At 42.6% G+C, this 27,267-nt stretch overlaps 1 protein-coding gene across 1 annotated transcript in view; it reads left to right on the top strand.

The window, feature by feature from the left end:
* The window catches only part of HK3 (hexokinase 3), a 119,989-nt gene that overhangs the window by 5,866 nt on the left and 86,856 nt on the right, over nt 1-27,267 (top strand). The window contains exon 2 of the mRNA XM_077265713.1: nt 2,753-2,821. Within this exon, the coding sequence (XP_077121828.1) occupies nt 2,765-2,821 (57 nt within the window). The 5' untranslated portion in view covers nt 2,753-2,764. The remainder of the gene's footprint in view (nt 1-2,752; nt 2,822-27,267) is intronic.

Genomic DNA, 27,267 nt, shown 5'->3' with positions numbered 1-27,267 from the left:
CAATGAAAAAAATAAAATTGTGGATAACCACCTTTTTGGCAGATGATTATGTTTGGACATTATTGTAATCTAATAAAAAGAGGAAAAAATCCTAATATCTGCCAGATAATTTCTTGGCTATATCATCGCCCTGTTAATACAATTGATTCCTTTCAGCTGAAGGTCATGGTAACTGATCTTATTGCTCCACTTCATATATGAATGCTTTTTTATTATCACTTCCTCTTATGAAGCTGTGGCTGTGTGGTTGTGTGACTTACGGGAACAGCTCTAGGAATTGCAGCCCATGTGATCGTTATTTATCAGTGTGCGGCTGACACTTAGGCTGGGGTCACACATGGCGTAAGAAAATAAGCCACGTATTATACGTCCGTACTACGGCCGTAATACGGAGAAATGTCCCCAAAATATTGATCCGTAGTCAGGGTGTTTCAGCGTATTTTGCGCATGGCATCCTCCGTATGTAATCCGTATGGCATCCGTACTGCGAGATTTTCGCGCAGGCTTGCAAAACCGACATCTAATGGATTTATGTGCTCAAATGTTAGGGAAAACATATATACAGTATATATATATATATATGTCATTGAGACACATATATATATTCTGTATTTAGATTTCATTCAGCGCGATATCTGTGAACAGCCGGTAATTCAATTGCCGGCTTTTCATTTCTCCTGCACAAACCCGACAGGATATGAGACATGGTTTTCATACAGTAAACCATCTCATATCCCCTTTTTTGTTGCATATTCCACACTACTAATGTTAGTAGTGTGTATGTGCAAAATTTCAGCGCTGTAGCTGCTGAAATAAAGGGTTAAATGGCGGAAAAAATTGGCGTGGGCTCCCGCGCAATTTTCTCCGCCAGAGCGGTAAAGCCAGTGACTGAGGGCAGATATTAATAGCCAGGAGAGGGTCCATGGTTATTGGCCCCCCCCGTGGCTAAAAACATCTGCCCCCAGCCACCCCAGAAAAGGCACATCTGGAAGATGCACCTATTCTGGCACTTGGCCACTCTCTTCCCACTCCCTGTAGCGGTGGGATATGGGGTAATGAAGGGTTAATGCCACCTTGCTATTGGAAGGTGACATTAAGCCAGATTAATAATGGAGAGGCGTCAATTATGACACCTATCCATTATTAATCCAATTGTAGGAAAGGGTTAAAAAACACACACACACATGATTAAAAAGTATTTTAATGAAATAAACACAGCGGTTGTTGTAATAATTTATTGTTCTCTCATTCCATTTCCAGACCCTCGCTTGGGAAAACAATAAATGCACAAGATACATACCTTCTGATGTCAGATCACTTCCCACGATGTAATCCATCTGAAGGGGTTAACTAATATTACAGGCAGAGCTGCGATAAACCACTCGCTCGTGCCTGTAAGCCCCGGGTGCTGAAAGGAAAGCAGTGATCTGTACTTACATTGAGTCGCGGTGATGCGCCCCTGCTGGATGTTCTCATGAACTGCAGCCTGGGAACTTTTTCCCACGCTCCAGGTCATATGAGGACATCCAGCAGGGGGCGCATCACCGCAACTGAAGGAAATGTAGGTCAATGACCTACATTTCATTCATTCGCCGGGGAATTACAAGCAGGAGCACACCGCTGCATTTAGCAGGGCTCCTGCCTGTAATATTAGTTAACCCCTTCAGATGGATTACTTCGTGGGACGAGATCTGACAGCAGAAGGTATGTATCTTGTGCGTTTATTATGTTGCCAAGCGAGGTCCTGGAAATGGAATGGGAGAACAATAAATTATTACAACAACCGCTGTGTTTATTTCATTAAAATACTTTGTAATCATGTGTGTGTGTGTTTTTTAACCCTTTCCTACAATTGGATTAATAATGGATAGGTGTCATAATTGACGCCTCTCCATTATTAATCTGGCTTAATGTCACCTTCCAATAGCAAGGTGGCATTAACCCATCATTACCCCATATCCCACCGCTACAGGGAGTGGGAAGAGAGTGGCCAAGTGCCAGAATAGGCGCATCTTCCAGATGTGCCTTTTCTGGGGTGGCTGGGGGCAGATGTTTTTAGCCACGGGGGGGCCAATAACCATGGACCCTCTCTAGGCTATTAATATCTGCCCTCAGTCACTGGCTTTACCATTCTGGCGGAGAAAATTGCGCGGGAGCCCACGCCAATTTTTTCCGCCATTTAACCCTTTATTTCAGCAGCTACAGCGCTGAAATTTTGCACATACACACTACTAACATTAGTAGTGTGGAATATGCAACAAAAAAGGGGATATGAGATGGTTTACTGTATGAAAACCATGTCTCATATCCTGTCGGGTTTGTGCAGGAGAAATGAAAAGCCGGCAATTGAATTACCGACTTTTCACTAACACCGCTGCGTATTTCTCGCAAGTCACACTGCTGGTCCGTGTGGAATCCGTATTTTTCTCGCCCCCATAGACTTTCATTGGCGTATTATTTGCGCAGTACGCTGACAAACGCAGCATGCTGCGATTTTGTACGGCCGTAGAAAGCCGTATAATACTGAACCGTAATATACGGCTAATAGGAGCAGCCCCATTGAGAATAATTGTGCCGTATGTAATGCGAGTTTTACGGACGTAGTTTCTGCGCTCTTACGTCCGTAAAACTCGCATGTGTGACCCCAGCCTAATAGTTTGCATAATTTGTGCCATTGCCAATATTTCTCAGTGAATCCTGTTTTCACCAGTGACTTTTTCCTGCTCATTCTCCACTGTTTGTTTTTTATTAGAAACGTAAAGCTATGGCAAAACCAGATGCAGGTTCAATGGAGAACGTCCAGCAGTCAGCCTGTGAGGAGGTGAGCACAAATCTATACTCACAGCGTTTAATTCCATACATGTGCAATTTATGTCTTTATCTTTGTGCAAAAACACCCAGCACAGGGACGTGATATATTTCACCATGTCACAAGAACACTTCCCATTTTTCATGAAATATGTATGAGCTATCAGTAAATGACACAATCAGTTAAAGGGATTTTCCACTTTCATGTACAGAATATCACAAAAGTGAGTACAACCCTCACATTTTTGTAAATATTCTATTACATTTTTTCATCAGCCAACACTGAAGATCTGACACTTTGATATAATGTAAAGTAGTCAGTGTACGGCTTGTTTAATAGTGAAAATTTGGTGTGCCACCTAAATAACTCAACACACAGCCATTAATGTCTAAATAGCCATTTTTCACCACCTGGTGTCATGTGACTCATTAGTGTTGCAAGGTTTCAGTTGTGAATGGGGAGCACGGCGGTAAATTTGGTGTCATCACTCTCACACTCTCTCATACTGGTCACTGGAAGTTCAACATGGCATGCCTCTTCTAAAAATGATGCACAAGAAAGCGCACAAACACTTTGCTGAAGACAAGCAGACTAAGGACATAGATTACTGGAAACCTGTCCTGTGGTCTAACGAGACCAAGCAAGATAATCTTATTTGGTTCACATGGTGTCAAGTGTGTGTGGCAGCAACCATGTCAGGAGTACAAAGAAAAGTGTGTTTTGCCTACAGTCAAGCATGGTGGTGGGAGTGTCATGGTTTGGGGCTGCATGAGTACTGCCAGCTGTGGGGAGCTACAGTTCATTGAGGGGACCATGAATGCCAACATGTACTGTGACATATTGAAGCAGAGCATAATCCCCTCTTTTTGTAAACTGTACCACAGGGTAATATTCCAACATGGTAAAGACTCAAAAAGTACCTACAAGACAACTACTGCCTTTTTAAACAAACTGAGGGTAAATGTGCTGTACTGGACAAGCATATCTTCAGACCTAAACCCTACTAAGCAATTGTGGGGCATCCTGAAATAGAAGGTGGAGGAGCGTTAGGTCTTAAACATCCACCAGCTCCGTGATGTCGTCATGGAGGAGTGGAAGAGGATTCCAATGGCATCTTGTAAAACTCTACTTAACTCCATGCCCGAGAGAATTAAGACAGTGCTTGAAAACAATGGTGGACACAAAAAGTAGTGTACTTAGGCACAATTTGGCCATTTTCACTTAGGGGTGTACTCACTTTTGTTGCCAGTGGTTTAGACATTAATAGCTGTGTGTTGAGTTATATAGAGGGCACACCAAATTTACAAGCTTTAAACTGACTACTTTACATTGTATCAAAGAGTCTTATCTTCAGTGTTGTCAAAGGAAAGATATATGATAACATATTTTAAAAAAATATGAGGGGTGTACTCACTTTAGTGATATACTGTAAATAAACCCTTTATTTTTAGCATCATCTAGATTTCCTAATGATAAGTTGCCCCTTCGCCTGATTGGTTTATAATGACCACAAATCCCAAGTACATTCGTCATTCCATAATGCAGATTGAGACTTTTGACTTTGTGCTTTAATTTCTTTTTTTTCTGTTTGCGGTCAGGGGTATTCTTATTTTGTAAATGCTCAAACAGTTCAGAACTCAGACTCTTAGATATATGACATTATTTACCAACCCTGTTAGTGTTATAAATCTAGTATCTCGCACCGACCAGAAGAATAAAGTCGTCTATTCCCTTATACCTCATGAGGAATGGTGTAAAACTTAAATAAAACCAATTCTGCACCTGTTATTGATTTTTTCATGCTGCCTCCCAAAGATCGCAGTAAGGTTCGGTGCACATTTATCCTGTACTCTACGCTGAGCTCTTACACTAGGGTTTTTGTGTAAATCTCTGAATAAGTGATTCAGACAGAACCCTCAGTTCCAAGGTGCGCAATACACATCTAGATAGTTTCCAAAATGGTGTCACTTGTGGGGGGTTTACACTGTTTAGGCACTTCAGGGGCTTTCCAAACATGATATGGTGTCTGCTAACTATGCCAGCAAATTTTACATTCAAAAAGTAAAATGGAGATCCTTCCCTTCTGAGCTCTGTCGTGTGCCCAAACAGTGGTTTTCCCCCACATATGGGTATCAGTATGCTCATAAGAAATTGAAGAACCAATTTTATTTCACATTTTCTCTTGTTACCCTTGTGAAAGTAAAAAAATTAGGTCTAAAGAAAACATTTTTGTGAAAAAAGTTAATTGTTTATTTCTTCCTTCCACGTTCCATTAATTCGCGTGAAGCCCCTGAAGAGTTAATACGCTTCTTGAATGTGGTTTTGAGCACCTTGAGGGGTGCAGTTTTTAGAAAGTTGTCACTGTGGAAACACGGGGGTATGGCGGATGCCCTGGTTCGCTAGCCAAATCTCACTTTAACATGGGCATAACGCTACTCAGACAACACAGGGTGAGGGTAAAACAGTGTGGCAATGCTTTATTTGAACCACAAGACAGGAAGATAACAAGTAGAACAGTTCCAGCAAAATACCCCAAGATGGTTCACATTACAGAGTCTCACCCTTCCACTGACTCACCAAGATAATGGTAGCTGTTACTTCAGAGCTCCCAGGGTCGACTACCCCAAATGTGTCAAGAACATTCCCCTTAAAGACCTTTCCCTTTTACATGGACGTCCCAGGGCCACAGACCGGGTCAGCCACCGTGACATCCCCCTGTGAACCGAAGGACCCGGTACAGAGTACCCCACTGCCCTTGGGGGGGCGCTCCACAAGCGTAGGAAGATGACAGTCAATTCATGTACAAGACCAGTTTAACAGAGGATCAAAACCTGGCTTCATCAAACATCTCCTTTGAGCCAGGTAACCAGCGAACCTCAGTGCTGGCTTTCTCCAAACTTATCCATGATTAATCGAAGGTCAATGGAGCAGATCTGTATTCTTCCAACCGGGGCCGAGGTCCCCTAGGTTGTTTCCTGTAGAATCATAGATGCATGTCCCTCTTGATGGAGCTATGATGTATTGGCAGCAGTCCTGTAAGGTCCCCTGGATGTTTGCATGTTTTGGCAGAATCTCTGGCTGTCTCTCTCTCTCTGAACGCAGGCAGATCCTCCTTTTTATAGGTCACAACTTTTAATTTAGGCATTTCACCACAGGTTGGGGAAATGTGGTAGGAGGTGATCCCTCACTGCTGGAGTGTTCAAACAACATGCATAGATTGTCCTTCATATTTTGAGCACAAATGATTCATCAACATATTAACAAACATTCAAACATTGTGCCTTTGTTTCACAAAGATAGTAGAACAATACTAGGCCTGCAATACAAGAACAGATGCAATAGCTAATCAGCATCCAGTCACAAAATGGCAGACATTAAACATTAAATCAATGACAATAAGGGTCAACAGTCATTCTCACATGAACTGTAGCACATGTCCCTGTGCCTACTGAAATAATAGTCATCTGGTTAATTAAGATACAATGCTGTGTCTTCACAGTTACTTTTGGGTATTTTTTGTCATATAGGCCCTCAAAGTCAGTTCAAATGTGAGGTTGTCCCTAAAAAATGGTTTTGTAAATTTTTTTGCAAAAAGGAGAAATTGCTGGTAAACTTTTAACCCTTATAGATTCCTAACAGAAAAAAAATATGTTTAAAAAATTGTGCTGATGTAAAGTAGACATGTGGGAAATGTTATTTATTAACTATTTTTTAGTTTAGAGTCACCCAGACCCAGATTTTGTGTTTTCCATGAAAACTCATACTTTTATTAATCAAATGAGTTGCCAAATGAATTGAAAATCTAGTCCAGACATTGACAAGGTTAAAAAAAGATTTTTATTTGAAATAATAATTTTTCCTTCAAACTTTACTTTCGTGAAAGAGTGCTCCCATTGCAGCAATTACAGCATTGCAGACCTTTGGCATTCTAGCAGTTAATTTGCTATGGTAATCTGGAGAAATGTCACCCCATGCTTCCAGAAGCCCCTCCCACAAGTTGGTTTGGCTTGATGGGAACTTTTTGCGTACCATATGGTCAAGCTGCTCCCACAACAGCTCAATGGGGTTGAGATCTGGTGACTGCGCTGGCCCCTCCATTACTGATAGAATACCAGCTGCCTGCTTCTTCCCTAAATAGTTCTTGCATAATTTGGAGGTGTGCTTTGGGACATTGTCCTGTTGTAGGATGAAATTGGCTCCAATCAAGCGCTGTCCACAGGGTATGGCATGGCGTTGCAAAATGGAGTGATAACCTTCTTTATTCAAAATCCCTTTACCTTGTACAAATCTCCCACTTTACCAGCACCAAAGCAACCCCAGACCATAACATTACCTCCACCATGCTTGACAGATGGCGTCAGGCACTCTTCCAGCATCTTTTCAGTTGTTCTGCATCTCACAAATGTTCTTCTGTGTGATCCAAACACCTCAAATTTGGATTCGTCTGTCCATAACACTTTTTTCCAACCTTCCATTGTCCAATGTGTATGTTCTTTTGCCCATATTAATCTTTTCCTTTTATTAGCCAGTCTCAGATATGGCTTTTTCTTTGCCACTCTACCCTGAAGGCTAGCATTCCGGAGTCGCCTCTTCACTGTAGATGTTGACACTGGCGTTTTGCGTGTACTATTTAATGAAGCTGCCAGTTGAGGACCTGTGTGGCGTCAATTTCTCAAACTACAGACTCTAATGTACTTGTCTTGTTGCTCAGTTGTGCAGCAGGTCCTCCCACTTCTCTTTCTACTCTGGTTAGAGCCCGGTTGTGCTCTCCTCTGAAGGGAGTAGTACACACCATTGTAGGAAATCTTCAGTTCCTTGGCAACTACTCGCATGAAATAGCCTTCATTTATAAGAACAAGAATAGACTGTCGAGTTTCACATGAAAGTTCTTTTTTTTCTGGCCATTTTGAGAGTTTGATGGAACCAACAAATGTAATGCTCCAGATTCTGACCTAGCTCAAAGGAAGGTCAGGTTTATAGGTTCTCTAATCAGCCAAACTGTTTTCAGCTGTGGTAACATACTTGCACAAGGGTTTTCAAGGGTATTCTAACCATCCATTAGCCTTCTTACACAGTTAGCAAGCACAAAGTACCATAAGAACACTGGAGGGATGGTTGTTGGAAATGGGCCTCTATACACCTATGAAGATATTGCATTACAAACCAGACGTTTGCCGCTAGAATAGTCATTTACCACATTAACAATGTATGGAGTGTATTTCTGAATCATTTAATGTTAGCTTCATTGGAAAAAACTGTGCTTTTCTTTAAAAAATAAGGACATTTCTAAGTGACCCTAAACTTTTGAACGGTAGTGTATTTCTCTGATGTAAGGGCATAAAAATTAAATTTTGAAAATTGCAAAATTTTCAGCATTTTTACCAAATTTCTGATTTTTTCACAAACGTAAGTTATATCAAAGAAATGTTACCACTATCATGAAGTACAATATTTCAAGAAAAAACAGTCTCAGAATCCACTGAAGTATTCCAAAATTAATACCTCAAAGTGACTGTGGTCAGCCTTGAAAAAATTGGCCTGGTCGGGAAGGTGAAAACAGGCTTCAGGGTGAAGGGGTTAAGAGTCATGAACTTAAATATGAAAACTCAAGAACTGGCAAAATATCTCTCAGATGATATGTGCTAAGTGTCTGATTGCTGTAACTTCCACCATTCGTACACCCTCCGCCCACAAAAAAGAGTGATCTAAATGGAGCAGAAGTCAATCATGTGCTCTGCTGCTGTATCCAATGTTTACATATTGATTAGAGCACCACTTCAGTGTTTTTTTTTCAGTGCTGGAGTGGAATCACTAGTCTAAATTCCCTGTCCCTAGTCTAAAACTTTTCAGTTGCTGTCTTCATCTGTTCCCTGCCCCATGTCTTATACTTATGAGTCGCCATCTTCAGCTGTTCCCTGCGTCGCTTCAGTCATTTGCAGCAATTTGTGACTTATTGATCTCCCCAGTGACAACTCAGTGAAAGTCTATGAGAGACAGAACAATGCCAGAATGAGGCTCTCATAGAGCTACATTGAGAGCTTGCAACTGTTAGCTCTGACTTCCGTTCAGTCAGAAGTTGCATTCACAAGATGGCACTGTAGGACCAGAGAGGCCCCAGGAAGAGCTGAAGACAGCAACTGGTGAGTATAATACTTGGGTCAGGGACCTTAGGGTCAGGGACCACTCCAGAGCTGCAATACAAAAAATTATAGAGTGGAGCATTAATGTTTTAATGGAGATAGCCAAGAGATGTTCTTGGCTATCTCAGTCAGTCCCGTAGACTTTGATTTGAAGAGTAGTACTTATGTTGAATAGCCACTCTGTTCATACATGTCATGATATTTGAAGGCTAACATATGAGGAGATCCTGGACTTTTCTTATCCCTGTTGCAGACGAGGGGGAAAGAGTATAATATAGAGTATAATATACAGTATATGGATGGGATTCATTTATACCCTGAATATCAATATAGTGGAATAAATATTTGTGTTGGAGTGCATTATGGCTATTTCTTTAATACTGTATAGTAATACAGTCAAGGCTGGGGATGAGAGAAGGGTTTGTAGAGGGTATTGTATGTGCTTACTTACTTATTGTATGGGAATGTTGATTGGGCATGTGCAATTTCTCATAGAGAACACAGAAGTTCTCAGCTAATACAGCACTCCTGTGTATGGGAGATGGCTCAGATAGGCTGGTTTCACATTGGCGTTCGAATCCGCAGCGTTGAATCCACATCCGCAAGTGCAGGAAAAAATGCTTGGAAACACGTACAAACGTGGCGTTTTTAGATGCATGCGGAAACGCATACGGTTAAAAAAACGCCGCGTTTGCATGCTTTTATATGCGTTTTTTCCTGCTTTTGTATTTTTGGTGCACATGGTGACAAATTTTACAGGAGAAAAATCGAGATAACCAGAAACCGCCAATGGGACTACAGAGGGCGTGTATTATGGGATCTCAATATATAGACCCTTGAACAGCTGAAATCCTCAGATTTTGCTCCTGTATGCTGTGTCAGAATGGATCTTTGCATGGAGAGCTTTTATTTCAACCTCGATTTAAGCATCAAGCTGTTTCTTGCCTGTGCGTTTGCTTGGGAGCAAGACAGAAATCGTGAAAGATGGAGAAGGAGACATCGTAGGCGTTTTTGGAGACACCCCATTATCGAACTACGTGAGAGCCGTGGAGCCTATCACATGCTGTATGGCGAGCTTAATGCCAACCCTGACAAATACCATGAATATACAAGGATGTCGCAAGATTCGTTCCGGGATTCACTTGCTCGTGTCCAAGGAGCCATACGGAGACAGGACACCCAGCTCCGTAGAGCGATTCCACCCGAGGAATGTCTGCTGGTTACATTAAGGTACGTTCCAAATCTAAACCAATGACAGTCCAAATTTTTGGTGTTCTGACATGTATTTTTTGGGTATTTCCCTTTCTGTCTTTAGCGTAACCACACCATAAATAGAATAGATTGTAATTTTTTTTTGGTTTGTTTTTCTTACAGATTTCTGGCAACCGGAGAGAGTTTATCATCTCTCCACTTCCAATAACAGCTCGGAATATCCACCCTGTCCGGAATAGTTGCGGACACCTGCCGGGCTTTGTGGAATGTACTCCGGGATGAGTTTATACCCCTACCCACCGCGGAAATGTGGCTTGAAATTGCGGAAAATTTCTGGAATGTGTGTGATTTCCCCAACTGTTTGGGAGCGGTGGATGGAAAGCACATTCGCATTATCAAACCAGCCCGAACAGGATCAGAGTACTTCAATTACAAAAAATATTTTTCTGTTCTGTGCTCATGGCAATAGCCGATGCGGACTGTCGCTTCATTGCCGTGGACATTGGAACTTTTGGCCGTGGCAACGTTTCCCAGACTTTTAAGAACTCTGATATGGGCCGCCGTGTGTATGGCAAAAATTTTAATTTTCCACAGCCACAACCGCTCCCCAACACTCAAGGTCCACCGATGCCATTTGTTATGGTTGGGGATGAGGCCTTTCAGATGTGTGAAAACCTACTGAAGCCATATTCCAGTCGGGACTTGAACCACACTAGAAGGATCTTTAACTACAGACTGACCAGGGCCTGAAGAACAGTAGAGTGTACCTTTGGCATTCTAGTCTCAAAATGGCGCATTCTTGCATCAGCCATTAATCTAAAAATGGAGACAGTCGACGAGGTCGTCAAAGCCTGTGTGGTTCTGCACAATTATATAATAGTTAAGGAGCAACCCAACATTGAACTGGATGAACCAGTTGCAAACCCATTGCCAGATTACCAGCATCACCCGCTGCGGTCAACTGCAGCCGTTGGTCACATGCGGGACCAATTTGCTGCCTTTTTTTATTCTGATACTCGATGTGTGTCATGGCAGGATAATGTTGTGTAAATGTCCTGTTGTAATTTTATCTGTACAAGTAATTTTCTTAAATGTGAATAATATGTCTCATTAATAAACTTTATTTTTGTTTGTGTTGACCATGTCTCCTATGTATTTCCTCTACAAACCAAGGCTGTCCTAAAACTGGCAGCATTTGGTCTGTCTTTAATATCAGTATATGTAATCCAAAACCAGGAGTGGGTGATAAAGGCAGAGGTGCTAGTTATTATATTAATATCATAATTTACCTATAATTTGTTCACTCCTTGTTTTGACTTACAAATATTGATAAAAAAAGCACTGGCCACATACTGCTAGTGTTATGGCAGCCATGTTGCTTTATTGGTAAACTTGTTGACGTCATTGCGTCCTGATTCTGTTCTGCAGTATCCATTGGACACAGACTGAAGAGACAATGACTGTCACACTAAATAGATCTATAGTCATCAAGTCAGGTGTCAGAAATAATGAATTCATGATGCACATATAACAGCCTCATGAATTCACTATTTCTGACACCTGTGCAGGTGAGCATAGATATGCCGTGTATGACCACCATCGTCCCTTCACTTTGTGTGGAATAGATTACATACACAGAAGAGAAAATGGTGGTTATACAAGGCAGTTCTCCACTCAGCAGGTCAGGTGTCCTAACTAATCATTTTTTTGACACCTGACCTGTTGCGTATAGTTCTGCCATTTTCTCTTCAGACTGCTACACTAGTCACCGACAAAGCAGAAGGAAGAGATTATGGAGATAATACATTAATTAATTTTTTGGCCCACCTCATATCTCTATACTAAAGACACACAAAGCTGCAGTCTTTTATTTGCTAACTACTGGAGATATGATGTGGCCAAAAAATAAAGTATGTGGCGAAGTTTATTTGGTGCACGGTGTGTGTTGCCGGCGGCGAAAGACACAGTAAACCAAACATAATTGTGCCAAAAAAAATTGTTTTATTTTTAAACAACAAAAATATTTATTTATCTGCACCAGCTTGGGGTAGAGTGATGTAAACGGGGGTGTGTGAAGCACTGAGGCCTGGCTAACCGTGGACGACGCAGAGGTGGCAGGAGAAGGGGCAATGAAACTAGTGGGGTCTGGTAGTTAGGGGATGGGGCTTGACACATGAGAGGCTTGAGACGCACTGGAAGGGTGAGACAAACCTGACATTACAGACACACTGGGAGGTGAAGGGGGAGGAATACTTAGAGTCCGCTGTTTTGTTTTTTTTTGCTTTTTTTGGGGATTGCCGAGTTCTGGGAAGCCTCGGTGGGCTCATATGGCGTGGCATGGTTGTGGTGGGGGACCTTTCAGGGTCCGGCTCCACTGTCACAGTCCATAGTGCTCGTAGAGCGTGCAGCCATGCCAGAGTCCATAGTGCTCGTAGAGCGTGCAGCCATGCCAGAGTCCATAGTGCTCGTAGAGCGTGCAGCCATGTCAGAGTCCATAGTGCTCGTAGAGTGTGCAGCCATGCCAGAGTCCATAGTGCTTGTAGAACGTGCAGCCATGCCAGAGTCCATAGCGCTCGTAGAGCGGAAGGCCATGCCAGGGTCCTGCTGCATCGTGGTGGTGGCGGTACGGAAGGCCATGCCAGGCTCCTGCTGCATCATGGTGGTGGCGGTACGGAAGGCCATGCCAGGGTCCTGCTGCATTGTGGTGTCAGTGGAGGAGGTCCAAGCAGGAGCAGAGGTTGTCATGGTGGTGGCGGCGGTGGGCTGTCCAACAGCACTCGGCATGGTGGTGGTGCTGTACTGGTGTCCGGCACTGCTAGGAATAAAGGTGGCCATGCAGTGGTATGCAGCAGAGGTCGGCATTGAGGATAATTGTGACAGTGAAGGCACAGGTGGATATGCCGCCACTGTCTGCTGAAAATACCGACTCTGCTGCATAGCCTGCACGTAAGCAGCATTGCAGGCCTGCATGACACTCAGCTGGAGATCAGGAGTAAGGTGTTCCGACATGCCCTGCTCAATTTGGTTAAAAAAAGATGTGCTGGCCTCTGGAGGTCGGCTTTTACTTGGTCAAGGCTTTTGGTGACCTCCTGGATACGTGTATTCATGTGGCTAAGTGAAATATCCATTCGGTCACCCAAAGCCTTGAGTCCTTCGTGAAAAATCAAGCTCAAGTGCAAAAACTCGGGCATGAGGGACCTGTCCGATGCCCTCTGCCGCTGCCAGGAGGAGCCCCAAAAAAAGAGGCAATGGCAGAGGACTGGGAAAGGGGAACACCTGATGGACCAGCTTCCTGGTCTCCAGTTAGTGTGGCAGGCCCACTTGCTGCAGCGCTGCTGGATGGCTGGGACGGGTCCGTGGCTGTCTGATGAAGGACCGTTCCAGAACCTGGGCCAACAGTAGTGCTCCATGTGCTGTGAAAAAAGAAAAAAGAAAATTAATACCAAGAATTAACCAGACGCAAAATCCTGTGGAAAAGAAATATACAGATTATGGCAATACAATACAACCAAATGCAAGGGGAAAATACTTAAGTTCTCTGGGCAAGGACCGGTCTTAAAAATGCCAGAACGCGATGGTATTTGTATTTTCTGATCTTTGCTCCTGAACCACTGGGAACACGGCTCTCTTGACGCAGGTCCTTGTTGAAGCAGTCCTTCACCAAACGCCAACATGCTTTCACTTTGGCCACTGTTAAAAAAAAAAAAAAAAAAAGGTCAGAAAAAGGACTTTTGGCCATGCTCACACAACTGTGTGTGATGAGAGAAACTCCTGAGAGTTTCTTTCATCACACACAGTTGTGTGAGCACGCCCAATGTCTCTGCTGCTTCACACTGCATTGCAATACTTACCAAATACACTTCGGACCCGATTCGGGGCATTGTCCCAGCCATCCCACATCGCTTTGGCCACCTCATTCCATAGGCGCCGGATCGTCACGTTGTTTGAGTGCAGCGGATCCCGGGTGTCCCACAACGGAACTCGCTCATGGACCAGGGAGATGAGGATATCGTTGTCAATGAGGTCCTCATCCCGTTCTGGAACCTAAAACATAAATGAAAACATTAAATGTTGCATACATTAACATAAGGAAAAGAAAGAAAACAGAGGCTGAGAAATGGGATGAATAAGGAAAGGCAAGATAAAAAAGGAGTCCAGAAGAAAAATGTAAAGAAAGAGGAAAGTAAAGAAAGGAAGATTCAAGAATAGTAAAGTGAGGTTACAGTAAACAGTCAGTCTTGTATACATACACACTGCCACCTTGCCACCTGACCGTGACTCCGCTGCTCCCGCCCAGTCTCAGCCTCAGTAGAAGAAGAGCTCTAAAAAAATGAAAAACCAAAATTGTCATATGTGTAGATGTGACAGTGAATACTTACCAATCTGAGGAGGCAAGTACTCACCTCACTGACATGTTCTACTTCAGAATGCCCAGGACGTTGCTCCTCATCAGAAGAAGAAGACATTCTGATGCATGCAGAAAGAAAGAAAGAAATGGCAGAAATTAGGACATGTAGAGACAGAAAATAGAAAATAAAGGCATTGGCTAGGATATACTCACATTGTTCAGTGTCCTGTTTTCCTCCAAGGATGTAGCCTGCATCTTGTCTGCTTTTGTGTCTGCTGAGTAGTGACCAGCAAATGTCCACTCCCTCCCTTTATCACCTTGTATGTGGGGGTGGCTTATCAGTGTCTAGACAGGTTTTTCTCTTGTGGAACGCATGCGTTCATGAACGCAAGCAAACGCATGTGCTTGTAAATGCGAACGATCGCAAACGCATGCGTCCCTAATGTTAAAAGTAGGAATACACAACGCATGCGGATATTTGCGGAAGAAACACTGCGGACACAACCGCAAATGTGAAACCGGACATAGCATTATTCCGATGACAGCCATCTAATGTGTGTAGGGAGCTTTACATTGGTCAGAATTTATCCAATTAACTGTTTGGCAGTCTTTAGGGATAAAAAGCTGACCAGATTGTTTGTATGATATTCTTTTGTTTAGATAAGACCTTTTAATGTCCATTTACACTGCAAGTTTATTGTGAACAAGTGCTACTAGGAACCTTTGTTCATGATAATCATGCAGTCTCGACGAACAAGCGTTTGTGCAGCAAAAAAACATTGTTCTCGGCACAGGATGATGAGCAGATAGGATTAATTCTGCCGAGAGCAATGGCAACCTTTGCACATTGAATATCTATTCCAGATCGTTCAGTGAGTATCTGAAGCTAGGTTGGTCTGTGTACGCAAGATAGTAAGCCACTGCTGATCAGCAAACAAGGAGCTGATCGCCGATCACTTAGTATTCCAAGTTGGTCCATGTAAATGGATCGTTAATATATATTAGAATAGTATCATATAGATGTAACTATATATAGAATCATAAAAGGATTATAGTTTAAATATGGTAACTTAAAAAATAAATATTAAAAAAGAAAATAAAAATGGTTTTAAAAAAAAAAATCTGAAAATTCAGACCATGGGATTAAAGAAAAGAAGCAAAGCATAGAGTTCAAGTATAGAACAGTGCATGAACAAAAATGTTCCAGTACAGCAAAAATATGACGTTTGTAAAGTGCATGATACTTATCTACACTTCTGATAATGAGAACCCCTGCTGCCTCGCCAGATGCGCCATCAGCAGAGTACAGGCATGGGCATTGTTAAACTGTACTTACGGCAGCTTAGTTCATATTATATGGCTTTACAATGCAGTGGCCATAGATGCACAGATAATTCTGTATGTATTATCTTAGTGTCTATGGTAGCGAATAGCAAAACAAGAAGCTTTTTTTTTTTCATTGGTTTAAAATGTTATCTCAGACATTTAAAGATAATGTTTCACCAGTTTTAGGGCTCATTTCCACTGGCGAGGAAAACGGACGAGTGCAATCCGATAAAAAATCGGATTGCACTCGGACCAATGTTATTCAATAGGTGTCTTTTCATTTGCGATTTTTTTCTCAGCCGAAATCGGACTGAGAAAAAAATCGCAGCATGCTGTGTATTGCTGCGATTCTCGGACGAGACTCGCCAATGCAAGTCAATGGGTGAGAGAAAAAAATCGCACAGCACTCGCACCATGCGAGTTCTGTCCGATTTTTACGCACCGGAGTCCTTTGAAAAGCCGGCAATTCAGCGCGGTGTACAGTAAAATCACACTGACAGGTTAGAATAGACTAGATATATACACATAGAATAGGTATATATACATATATATATATATGTCAGTGAGACACCTATATATGTATATTTATATTTAATGCAGCGCTAGATAGCATTAAAGCCGCTAATTCAATTGCCGGCTTTTCATTTCTCCTTCCCATACCAAACATGATATGAGACATGGTTTACATACAGTAAACCATCTCATATCCCCCTTTTTTTTGCATATTCCACACTACTAATGTTAGTAGTGTGTATGTGCAAAATTTCAGCGCTGTAGCTGCTGAAATAAAGGGTTAAATTGCGGAAAAAATTGGCGTGGGCTCCCGCGCAATTTTCTCCGCCAGAATGGTAAAGCCAGTGACTGAGGGCAGATATTAATAGCCAGGAGAGGGTCCATGGTTATTGGCCCCCCCTGGCTACAAACATCTGCCCCCAGCCACCCCAGAAAAGGCACATCTGGAAGATGCGCCCATTCTGGCACTTGGCCACTCTCTTCCCACTCCCGTGTAGCAGTGGGATATGGGGTAATGAAGGGTTAATGCCACCTTGCTATTGTAAGGTGACATTAAGCCAGATTAATAATGGAGAGGCGTCAATTCTGACACCTATCCATTAATAATCCAATTGTATGAAAGGGTTAAAAAAAAACCACACACACATGATTAAAAAGTATTTTAATGAAATAAACACACAGGTTTTTTTAATATTTTATTGCTCTCTCAATCCATGTGAAGACCCTCACTTGGAAAAATAATAAACCAACAATATACATATAATAAACCAAAAAGCAGAAATAGGAAGCCAAAGTCATAAGTACAAATTTGCACAGAAAATTTTATTAAATATTTTTTAAAAACACTCCTTTAAATATATTAAAAAGTGGAGACAACACATGTCAGAAAAACTACACAACGTAAGCCACGGATGACATATCACCGTAACACCTTCAAATTGGTTACTCCAAAGAGCTGCTGACCACCCCTATTGCTTTAAGTATGTGGACTCTAATTTTACCCACTGATTTTAGTCCTATGGTGGACATAACACAATGTCTATGCTGTATATAGATATAAGGTGCATAGTGCTTCACTAGACATTAAGCAGTGATTAGTCCACAGGTTGTTACCATAAATATAGGCCAAATTCTATTGTGAGCCAAACCATATCACAATTGGTTAAAGTAACCGAAAACCATATTAAGCAAAAACATTTGGAGGTTTAAATGTCATACATGACCTGCACGTGTAGTCCTGAGCCCCAACGCACGTTTCGCGTTAGCTTCGTCCGGGGGAACATTCCCCCGGACGAAGCTAACGCGAAACGTGCGTTGGGGCTCAGGACTACACGTGCAGGTCATGTATGACATTTAAACCTCCAAATGTTTTTGCTTAATATGGTTTTCGGTTACTTTAACCAGCAGTATATTGTGATATGGTTTGGCTCACAATAGAATTTGGCCTATATTTATGGTAACAACCTGTGGACTAATCACTGCTTAATGTCTAGTGAAGCACTATGCACCTTATATCTATATACAGCATAGACATTGTGTTATGTCCACCATAGGACTAAAATCAGTGGGTAAAATTAGAGTCCACATACTTAAAGCAATAGGGGTGGTCAGCAGCTCTTTGGAGTAACCAATTTGAAGGTGTTACGGTGATATGTCATCCGTGGCTTACGTTGTGTAGTTTTTCTGACATGTGTTGTCTCCACTTTTTAATATATTTAAAGGAGTGTTTTTAAAAAATATTTAATAAAATTTTCTGTGCAAATTTGTACTTATGACTTTGGCTTCCTATTTCTGCTTTTTGGTTTATTCTATGGTTATGGAAGTGTCATATACATAGGCCGGTTCTTTTCTTATATGAAAACAACAATATACATACCCTCTCTGATGAACTGTCACGTCCCACGAGGTAATCCATCTGAAGGGGTTAAAATATTTTACAAGCAGGAGCCCTGCTAATGCAGCTGTGCTCCGTGCCTGTAAGCCCTGGGGAATGAAGGAAATGTAGGTCAATGACCTATAGTTACCTTCAGTCGCGGTGATGCGCCCCCTGCTGGCTGTCCTCATGAACAGCAGCCTGGGAACTTTTTCCCACGCTCGAGGTCATATGAGGACAATCACCAGGGGGCACATCACCGTGACTGAAGGTAACTATAGGTCATTGACCTACATTTCCTTCATTCCCCGGGGCTTACAGGCACGGAGCACAGCTGCATTAGCAGGGCTCCTGCTTGTAAAATATTTTAACCCCTTCAGATGGATTACCTCGTGGGACGTGACAGGTCATCTGAAGGTATGTATATTGTTAGTTTATTATTTTTCCAAGCGAGGGTCTTCACATGGATTGAGAGAGTAATTAAATATTAAAACAACCTGTGTGTTTATTTCATTAAAATACTTTTTAATCATGTGTGTGTGTTTTTTTAACCCTTTCATACAATTGGATTATTAATGGATAGGTGTCATAATTGACGCCTCTCCATTACTAATCTGGCTTAATGTCACCTTACAATAGCAAGGTGGCATTAACCCTTCATTACCCCATATCCCACCGCTACACGGGAGTGGGAAGAGAGTGGCCAAGTGCCAGAATTGGCGCATCTTCCAGATGTGCCTTTTCTGGGGTGGCTGGGGGCAGATGTTTGTAGCCACGGGGGGGCCAATAACCATGGACCCTCTCCTGGATATTAATATCTGCCCTCAGTCACTGGCTTTACTACTCTGGCGGAGAAAATTGCGCGGGAGCCCACGCCAATTTTTTTTTTCGCGAATTAACCCTTAAATTTAATAGCTACAGTGCCGAAATTTTGCACATACACACTACTAACATTAGTAGTGTGGACTATGCAAAAAAAAGGGGGATATGAGATGGTTTACTGTATGTAAACCATGTCTCATATCATGTCGGGTTTGGGAAGGAGAAATGAGAAGCCGGCAATTGAATTAGCGGCTTTAATGCTATCTTGCGCTGCATTAAATATAAATATACATATATAGGTGTCTCACTGACATATATATATATATATGTATATATACCTATTCTATGTGTATATATCTACTCTATTCTAACCTGTCAGTGTGATTTTACTGTACACAGCACTGATTTGCCGGCTTTTCAAAGGACACCGGTGCGTACAAATCGGACAGTAATACGGATGTCATACGGATGATGCGATTAAAAATCGCATTGCACTCGCATTGCACTCGCATGACACTCGCATGACAATCGCATACGTTACATCCGTTTTTTCGGTCCAGATTACGGACCAATTTGTCTCTCGCCAGTGGAAATGAGCCCTTAGCATGTTAAACTGGCCACATCAGAAAATTGTGTCTGCAGTGCTGAGTAATGCGTAGTTTTAATTTAATTTAATGGGAATTGAGATACTGATTTGGCTTTTATCCTAAGTCATATTGCAAGACTCGTCAAATGATTAATTGTGACTTGTAGGATCGCTACTTCCAACAGGTGGTGCTGTAGAGTTCAAGTCTTCTTTTTCTCTGAAGACGCAATTTGCATATTAGTTTTAATTTATTAATTTTTCCTTTGCATTGAGAATAACGCTTTGGTTATAAATGTATGTTATAGTTTAACTGGGTGTTACCAGAGATTTGTCTTTGGGGGCATGTACCTCTTCCCCTGTATGAGGTTCACCAATGATAAGCAGGCAGTGATCATGCAGATGAAAAAATAACACACCCTCTTCTCACTGATCTCTGTAGAGCTACAGCAGAGCTAAGTTTTGTATCATTACAAACCCTTCCAGATCTCATCTCACAGTGCTTTCAGCTCTCATCCTTCTCCTGCACGGACTGCCATGAGATGAGATCTGGAAGTGTTTGTAATGATACTCAGCACTGCTGTATCTCAACACACTAGCTGCAGAGATTTTTTTCTTTCTTGCATGATGCTGACTGCTTATGATTGGTTGATCTAATGCAGTGGAATAAGTACACGCCCTCAATACTAATCTAAATGAAAACTAGCTGTACATCCACTGTTGCATGATGTGGCCAATTTAACATGCTGGGACTGGCAAAAGGTCCTCTTTAAAGTGAACTTGACAAGAGATTCATGTGATGCATCGTGGATAACTACTTTAAGGCAGATTCATATGCCCTGCTTCCCTAAGCTCAGATGAGTCCCACCAGATGTGTGCATATGACTCTGTCAAGGTCCTGAAACTTAAAGTGATCAGGACAGGGAAAAGCCATCACTGACCTGCTTTGGACCATTAATCTGAGCCACATATGCCCCTTAATGAGATGCATGCAGAAATAAGATTGAACAAATTTATTGAGAGGCAGACTCCACTTAATTAATTCAGTGCATCTTATCAATGGTGTGCGCCTCACCAGAAATGGAATTCCTGTCAATGGCTGATGAAATATTTCTAGAGTACTGTATGACACCATTTTTAATGCACTTGTCGGGTGGGCGTTGCCACAATCTGGCTCCTCCCCAGTTCCACTTTTAGTGATGCTAGCCAAAAGTGGTGTGAAAACTCCAAAAGTTGCAATTATTTTTGAGAAACTTCATGTTGCGCCAAGATTTTTAAACTTTTCTAAGAGTTTTATCTTTGAATTATGTCATAATTGGGGCCATAGTCTTCAGATTGCTTTTCACAGTGTATTTTCTCTGAAGCGCTGCAGTTTTTCAGCATACAATACACATGACTGCAATACTGCAGCTGCACACTGATTCATGGTGACAATGGTTTGGGCAGCATAAATCAGATGATAGGTTCCCTTTAACAACAAAATCTTTAATTAACTTGAAGAACACAGAGTTTTCCCAGGAAATAGTAGGGATATTAGATGATCCACACAGTGTTGCACTCATCCTTAAGATCAGTAGACATTAGGAGTAGACCATGAATTGGGTTTGGAGATTGTTGTTACAGCCAGTCCTAAAAATTCTTTGTTGTAACGCACATCTTTTGCAGTCAAATCCCTAAGGCTCTGTGCACACAATGTGGATTTTGCTGCGGATCCACAGCAGTTTCCCATGAGTTTACAGTACAATGTAAACTTATGGGAAACCGAAAACGCTGTGCCCATGCTGCGGAAAAAAACGCGCGGAAACACAGCGGTTTACATTCCACAGCATGTCAAATCTTTGTGCGGAATCCGCAGCGGTTTTACACCTGCTCCATAATAGAAAACCGCAGGTGTAAAACCGCAGTGGAATCCGCACAAAAACCGGGGTAAATCCACAGTAAATCTGGAAAAACGCAGTGTTTTTGCCCTGCGGATTTATCAAATCCGCTAAGGAAAAATCCGCAGTGGACCATTCTACGCGTGCACATACCCTAAGGGTTGCTTTCCTGTGTGATGTGAAAGCCATAAGTATTTTCTCCAGCATGATATGTGCGGAGAGCAATCCAGTCGTTATATGCGCTTGGCTTTTATGGTGTGTAGGTCAGAAATGGGGGAGACTCCTATCCACCATATCTCCAGCTCCAGGGTGTGGCTGGAGGGAGTTAAATGTCCAGCTGGGTTTGTTTTTTTCTGTGTGTGGAGGAAGGAAGCCTCCAGACTACTAGATCCTGTAAGAGATGGTATATGTATTGTCCCAGAGGCGCTGGGCAGGACTGTGTATGAACTGTTTACTTTATTTTGAGCGAGAATGGCTCTTTTTCTGCTACCAGTTTGGGGTTTTGGTTTATGAAGTAATAAACCACCCAGAGACTTTAACCACGTGTGTGCCTGTGTCTATCTCGAGGACCAGCTAAATGAGCCGACCTTCCACACTTGGTACAGTACAACAAAGCTCTACGGCAGTTTCCCAATTGCAGTCCTCAAGACAGCGCCACCAACAGATCATGTTTTCAGGATCTCCATAGTATTGAACAGGTGATGTATCATCATCTCAGGTGAACTATCATCATCAGGTATGATCATCTCTCTTTACCTGTATGGACCCACTCCCTGGTCTAGCCTTCACCAAACCTATTTGTAAGCCAGTGGGTCTCACCAGCTGTCTATTGGCAAATTCCACATAACCATCAGTTCTGAATTTAATAGATTGACATTGGTTGTGACTGTTTTTCTTTCCACTGTCAAGATTTTTAACAATATCGTGTCACCTATATACTACCCCTGGGCAATGCTACAAACGATCTTGCAGCCATCTTCTGACTGCAAGGCAATAAACAGCAAGAACTTAGTATTTCTCCTCAGTGTGTGGACAGGGGAGTGCTCCATTCATTAATTAGACTGGCCTGAATCCTAAATCAATATGACATGTTTCTGCTTGTTAATTTCATCAACTAAAATCATTTCTATTAAGTTCTGCGATCTGAACGCTGCCTTCACGGCAATCCTTGCTCAAGCTGGTATTAATTGTGACACTTTACCTTTACGTCGTCCTTTTTTCTCACAGTTCATTTGCATGATTACATGCATCACTAGCTGGGATTTATTCTGATTGGGCAGACCTCTGACCATTAAACACGATTAATATATATCATATGCATGTGATTCAAAATCATGTAAGTGTCAGTATTTTTTTAATACATGAACATTGCCTAAGGCAGTTAGAGAAGCTGTAAAAACTTTTCATCTGTACAGAGGTATTCTCATTCGGAAGCATTGCTTTCTGGCAGAGGATATCTTCGTATATAGGGACAGAACTTGTTCGACTTACTATCAACTTGAAATGATGTCCTGTACAGTTGGATGAAGTGTGCAGGTTGTAAATGGATCCCTCCCCATAATTGTAAGGACACTTTCATGGATGGTGCTACAGTGGCATGTAAAAGTTTGGGCACCCCTTTTCAAAATTACTTTCATTGTGAACAGTTAAGCAAGTTGAAGATGCAATGATCTTTAAAAGGTCTAAGGTTAAAGATGCACATTCCTTTGAATTTTAGGCCAAAAAATAATAATAAAACATTTATATATATTTAGGGTTATGGATTGTTTACTATCATCAGTAGGAAAAGCCAGGTGATGCAAATTTCCCAGCTTTATCAAAACCCAGCCTCCATTAACCTTAACCAAAGAACAGCAGCCATTGGTTCTTCTAAGCAGCTGCATAGCACTCTGAAACTGAAAATGGTGGAGGCCCACAAAGCAGGAGAAGGCAATGAGAACAGCACAAAGTGTTTTCAAGTTGCCCCTTCCTCAGTTTGAAATGTAATTAAGAAATGGCAGTTAACAGGAACAGTGGAGGTCAAGATAAGGTCTGGAAGAGCAAGCAAAATTTCAGTGAGAATTTCTTGAAGGATTACTAGAGAGGCAAATCAGAATCCCCACTTGACTGCAAAAGACTTTCAGAAAGATTTAGCATGCTCTAGAGTTGTGGTACATAGTGTTGAGCGATACCGTCCGATACTTGAAAGTATCGGTATCGGAAAGTATCGGCCGATACCGTCACAGTATCGGAATCCAATCCGATACCGATACCCGATACCAATACAAGTCAATGGGACTCATGTATCGGACGGTATCCCTGATGGTTCCCAGGGTCTGAAGGAGAGGAAACTCTCCTTCAGGCCCTGGGAACCATATAAATGTGTAAAAGAAAGAATTAAAATAAAAAATATCGCTATACTCACCTGTCCGACGCAGCCGGGACTTCAGCGAGGGAACCGGCAGCGTTGTTTGTTTAAAAATCGCGCTATTACTTGGTTACGTGAATTCCCGGCTTGTGATTGGTCAGGTCGGCCATGTTGCCGGGACGCGGACCAATCACAGCAAGCCGTGACGAAATTACGTCACGGCTTGCTGTGATTGGTCCGCGTCCCGGCAATATGGCCGCCCTGACCAATCACAAGCCGGGACGTCACGGGAGGCTGGACACGCGCTCATTTTAAAATGGGCGCGTGTCCAGCCTCCCGTGACGTCACGGCTTGTGATTGGTTGCGCCGCGATCAACCAATCACAAGCCGGGAGGCTGGACGCGCTCATTTTGAAATGGGCGCGTGTCCAGCCTCCCGTGACGTCACGGCTTGTGATTGGTTGCGCCGCGATCAACCAATCACAAGCCGGGAGGCTGGACGCGCTCATTTTGAAATGGGCGCGTGTCCAGCCTCCCGGCTTGTGATTGGTTGACCGCGACGCAACCAATCACAAGCCGTGACGTCACGGGAGGCTGGACACGCGCCCTTTTTAAAATGAGCGCGTTTCCAGCCTCCCGTGACGTCACGGCTTGTGATTGGTTAATGGCGGCCATGTTGCCGGGACGCGGACCAATCACAGCAAGCCGTGACGTATTTTCGTCACGGCTTGCTGTGATTGGTCCGCGGCCCGGCAACATGGCCGCCCTGACCAATCACAAGCCGGGACTTCGCGTAACCATGTAAAAGCGGGAATTTTAAACAAACAACGCTGCCGGTTCCTGCGCTGAGGTCCCGGCTGCGTCGGACAGGTGAGTATAGCGATATTTGTTATTTTAATTCTCTATTTTACACATTTTAACATTAATGTTGTTCCGATACCCGATACCCGATACCACAAGAGTATCGGAATCCCGGTATCGGAATTCCGATACAGCAAGTATCGGCCGATACCCGATACTTGCAGCATCGGAATGCTCAACACTAGTGGTACATTGTTCTTCTGTTCAGAGACACTGTTAGGGTTGGTGGAATGCACCGAGTATATATATAAGTAATAATAGGTGCATTCGCAACCCGGGGTCCACCGTGCAGGAGACTAACCTGCTGCTAGAATTGGCGGTATAAGCGAACTCTGTTACTTCACAGAATAGCATAGATAGGAAAACACTGTGCCCTGTTAACCTCACAGAGGATCACAGCTACCTAACTGAGCAGAGAGCTACCAGTGGTCATGCAGTCAGCAAAGCACACAAACACCTCCTCTCTGGTGGAGCCAGATTTCTAGTGGCAATACGCCAGCCCTGAATTCAAACACACAAAACTCCTCACCGGAGGTGGTGGTGTTCTAGCGGCTTATTTCAGCCAAACCCTGACCTCATGCAGACATGACCATTAAAACAGCAAAGCTCATGACATAGGTTGATACTAGCGCATGGCCATGCGGCCATGCGTACCTTTTATAGCTGCAGCAGACAAGGACCTTCTTAGTGGTCCAATAGGAACCGCAACAGGACCTAAGCATGTGACCCCCGACCTCCAATGGGAGGTTGTCCCGTGGGCATGCTCATTATGGGAAAAGCAGGAATTAGTCCCAGGAAGACCTGCTTGCTGCTGAACATTGCTGGCTACAAAGGGAGAGCCTGGAAGGGCAGTAGTAACCAGTCGTCCAGTATCAACCTGAGCCAGATGCTGAGACCGACGTTTCCGCTGAGCAGGCTCCACTGTGGCTGGAGAAGAATGGGAGACCGCAGCTGATATGGTTCAAGATTCCCCCTGTGCAGCGGCGGGAACTCAACACCTAACAGACACCTGTAAAAATATGGCCTTCATGGATGAGTCATCACTAGAAAACCTTTTGTGCATTCTCACCATAAAATTCAGCATCAGAAGTATGCAAAAGAACATGTAAACAAGCCTGGTGCATTTTAGAAGTCTTGTGGACTAATGAGGTATGTGTGGAGAAAAAAAGGGCACAGAATTTCAGGAAAAGAACATTTCACCAACCATTAAGCATGGGGGTGGATCAATCCTGCTTTGGGGTTGTGTTGCAGGTAACAGCATGGGGAACATTTCACTGGTAGAGTGATGAATGGATTCAATGAAATTTCAATGAATTCTTGATGCAAACATAACATCATCTGTAAAAAAGCTGAAGTTTAAAAGAGGATGGCTTCTACAAATAGATAATTAATTATCCTAAACACATGTCAAAATCTACAAGAGACTACCTCAAGAGGCACAAGCTGAAGGTTTTCCACTGGCCCTCACAGTCCTGTAATCTAAACATCATTGAAAAAATGTGGCTAGACCTCAAAACAGCAGTGCATGCAAGACGACTCAGGAATCTCATAGAGCTGGAAGAGTTTTCCATGGAAGAATGGATGAAAATCCCTCAAACAAGAATTGAAAGACTCTTGGCTGGCTACAAAAAGTGTTTACAAGCTGTGATACTTTCAAAAGGGGGTGCTGCTAGGTAATAACCATGCAGAGTGCCCAAACTTTTGCATCAGCCCATTTTCCTTTTAGTAATTTTAAAATGTAAAAGATGAAGACATTTTTTATTGCCTAAAGTATAAGCACATGTGTCATCTTTAAAGTGAACCTGTCAGTAGGATTTTGCTATGTAAACTACAGACATTTTCAGGTTGGCAGTGTTAAAATGATACCAGGGGCGAAGAAATCCATCTTGTGGTTCTTGTGTAATCAATGTTAGAAATTTTCAGTTATGATATGCCTGTGCTCCAGGGTGGGACTGTAGTCAGAGTCTTATCATCCTGCTCTAAGCCAGAGAAACCAAGGAAAGACCTGCCCACAGGCCTGCCCCGAAGCACAACTAGTCTGTCTCTCGTTCTGTCTCTTTGATGAGGAACATGTTTGTGCTTCGAGTGGCCTGTGTGCAGGTCTTTTCTTGGTTTCTCTGGCTTAGCTGAAAACTTCTAATGCTGAAATTATTAAATTAACTGAAAACTTCTAATGCTGATTACACAAGAACCACAAGATGGATTTCTTTACCCTAAGTATAATTTTAATCAATTTAACACTGCCAACCTGACAGTGCCTGTAGTTTACTTAGCAAAATCCTGCTCACAGGTTCACTTTGACTTTAGGTCTTTTAGAAATCATTTCATCTTCACTTGCTTAGCTGTTCACAACAACAGTAATTTTTACCAGGGGTGCCCAAACTTTTACATGCCACTGTAAGACAAAAAGAATCCATCTCTGCTAACATGACTATTTATAAACACTAGATAATAGTCAACCTAATTAGCATTTTCAGGCATGATTTTCTTAGTATTTAGATAATAGAAAGGACAATGGTCATACATATAAAATAGCTGCTGGCCGAATGACAGTTAT

Source organism: Ranitomeya variabilis, chromosome 5, assembly GCF_051348905.1.
Source record: "Ranitomeya variabilis isolate aRanVar5 chromosome 5, aRanVar5.hap1, whole genome shotgun sequence".
NCBI lineage: Eukaryota > Metazoa > Chordata > Amphibia > Anura > Dendrobatidae > Ranitomeya > Ranitomeya variabilis.
This window is presented reverse-complemented; position numbering and strand designations above follow the sequence as displayed.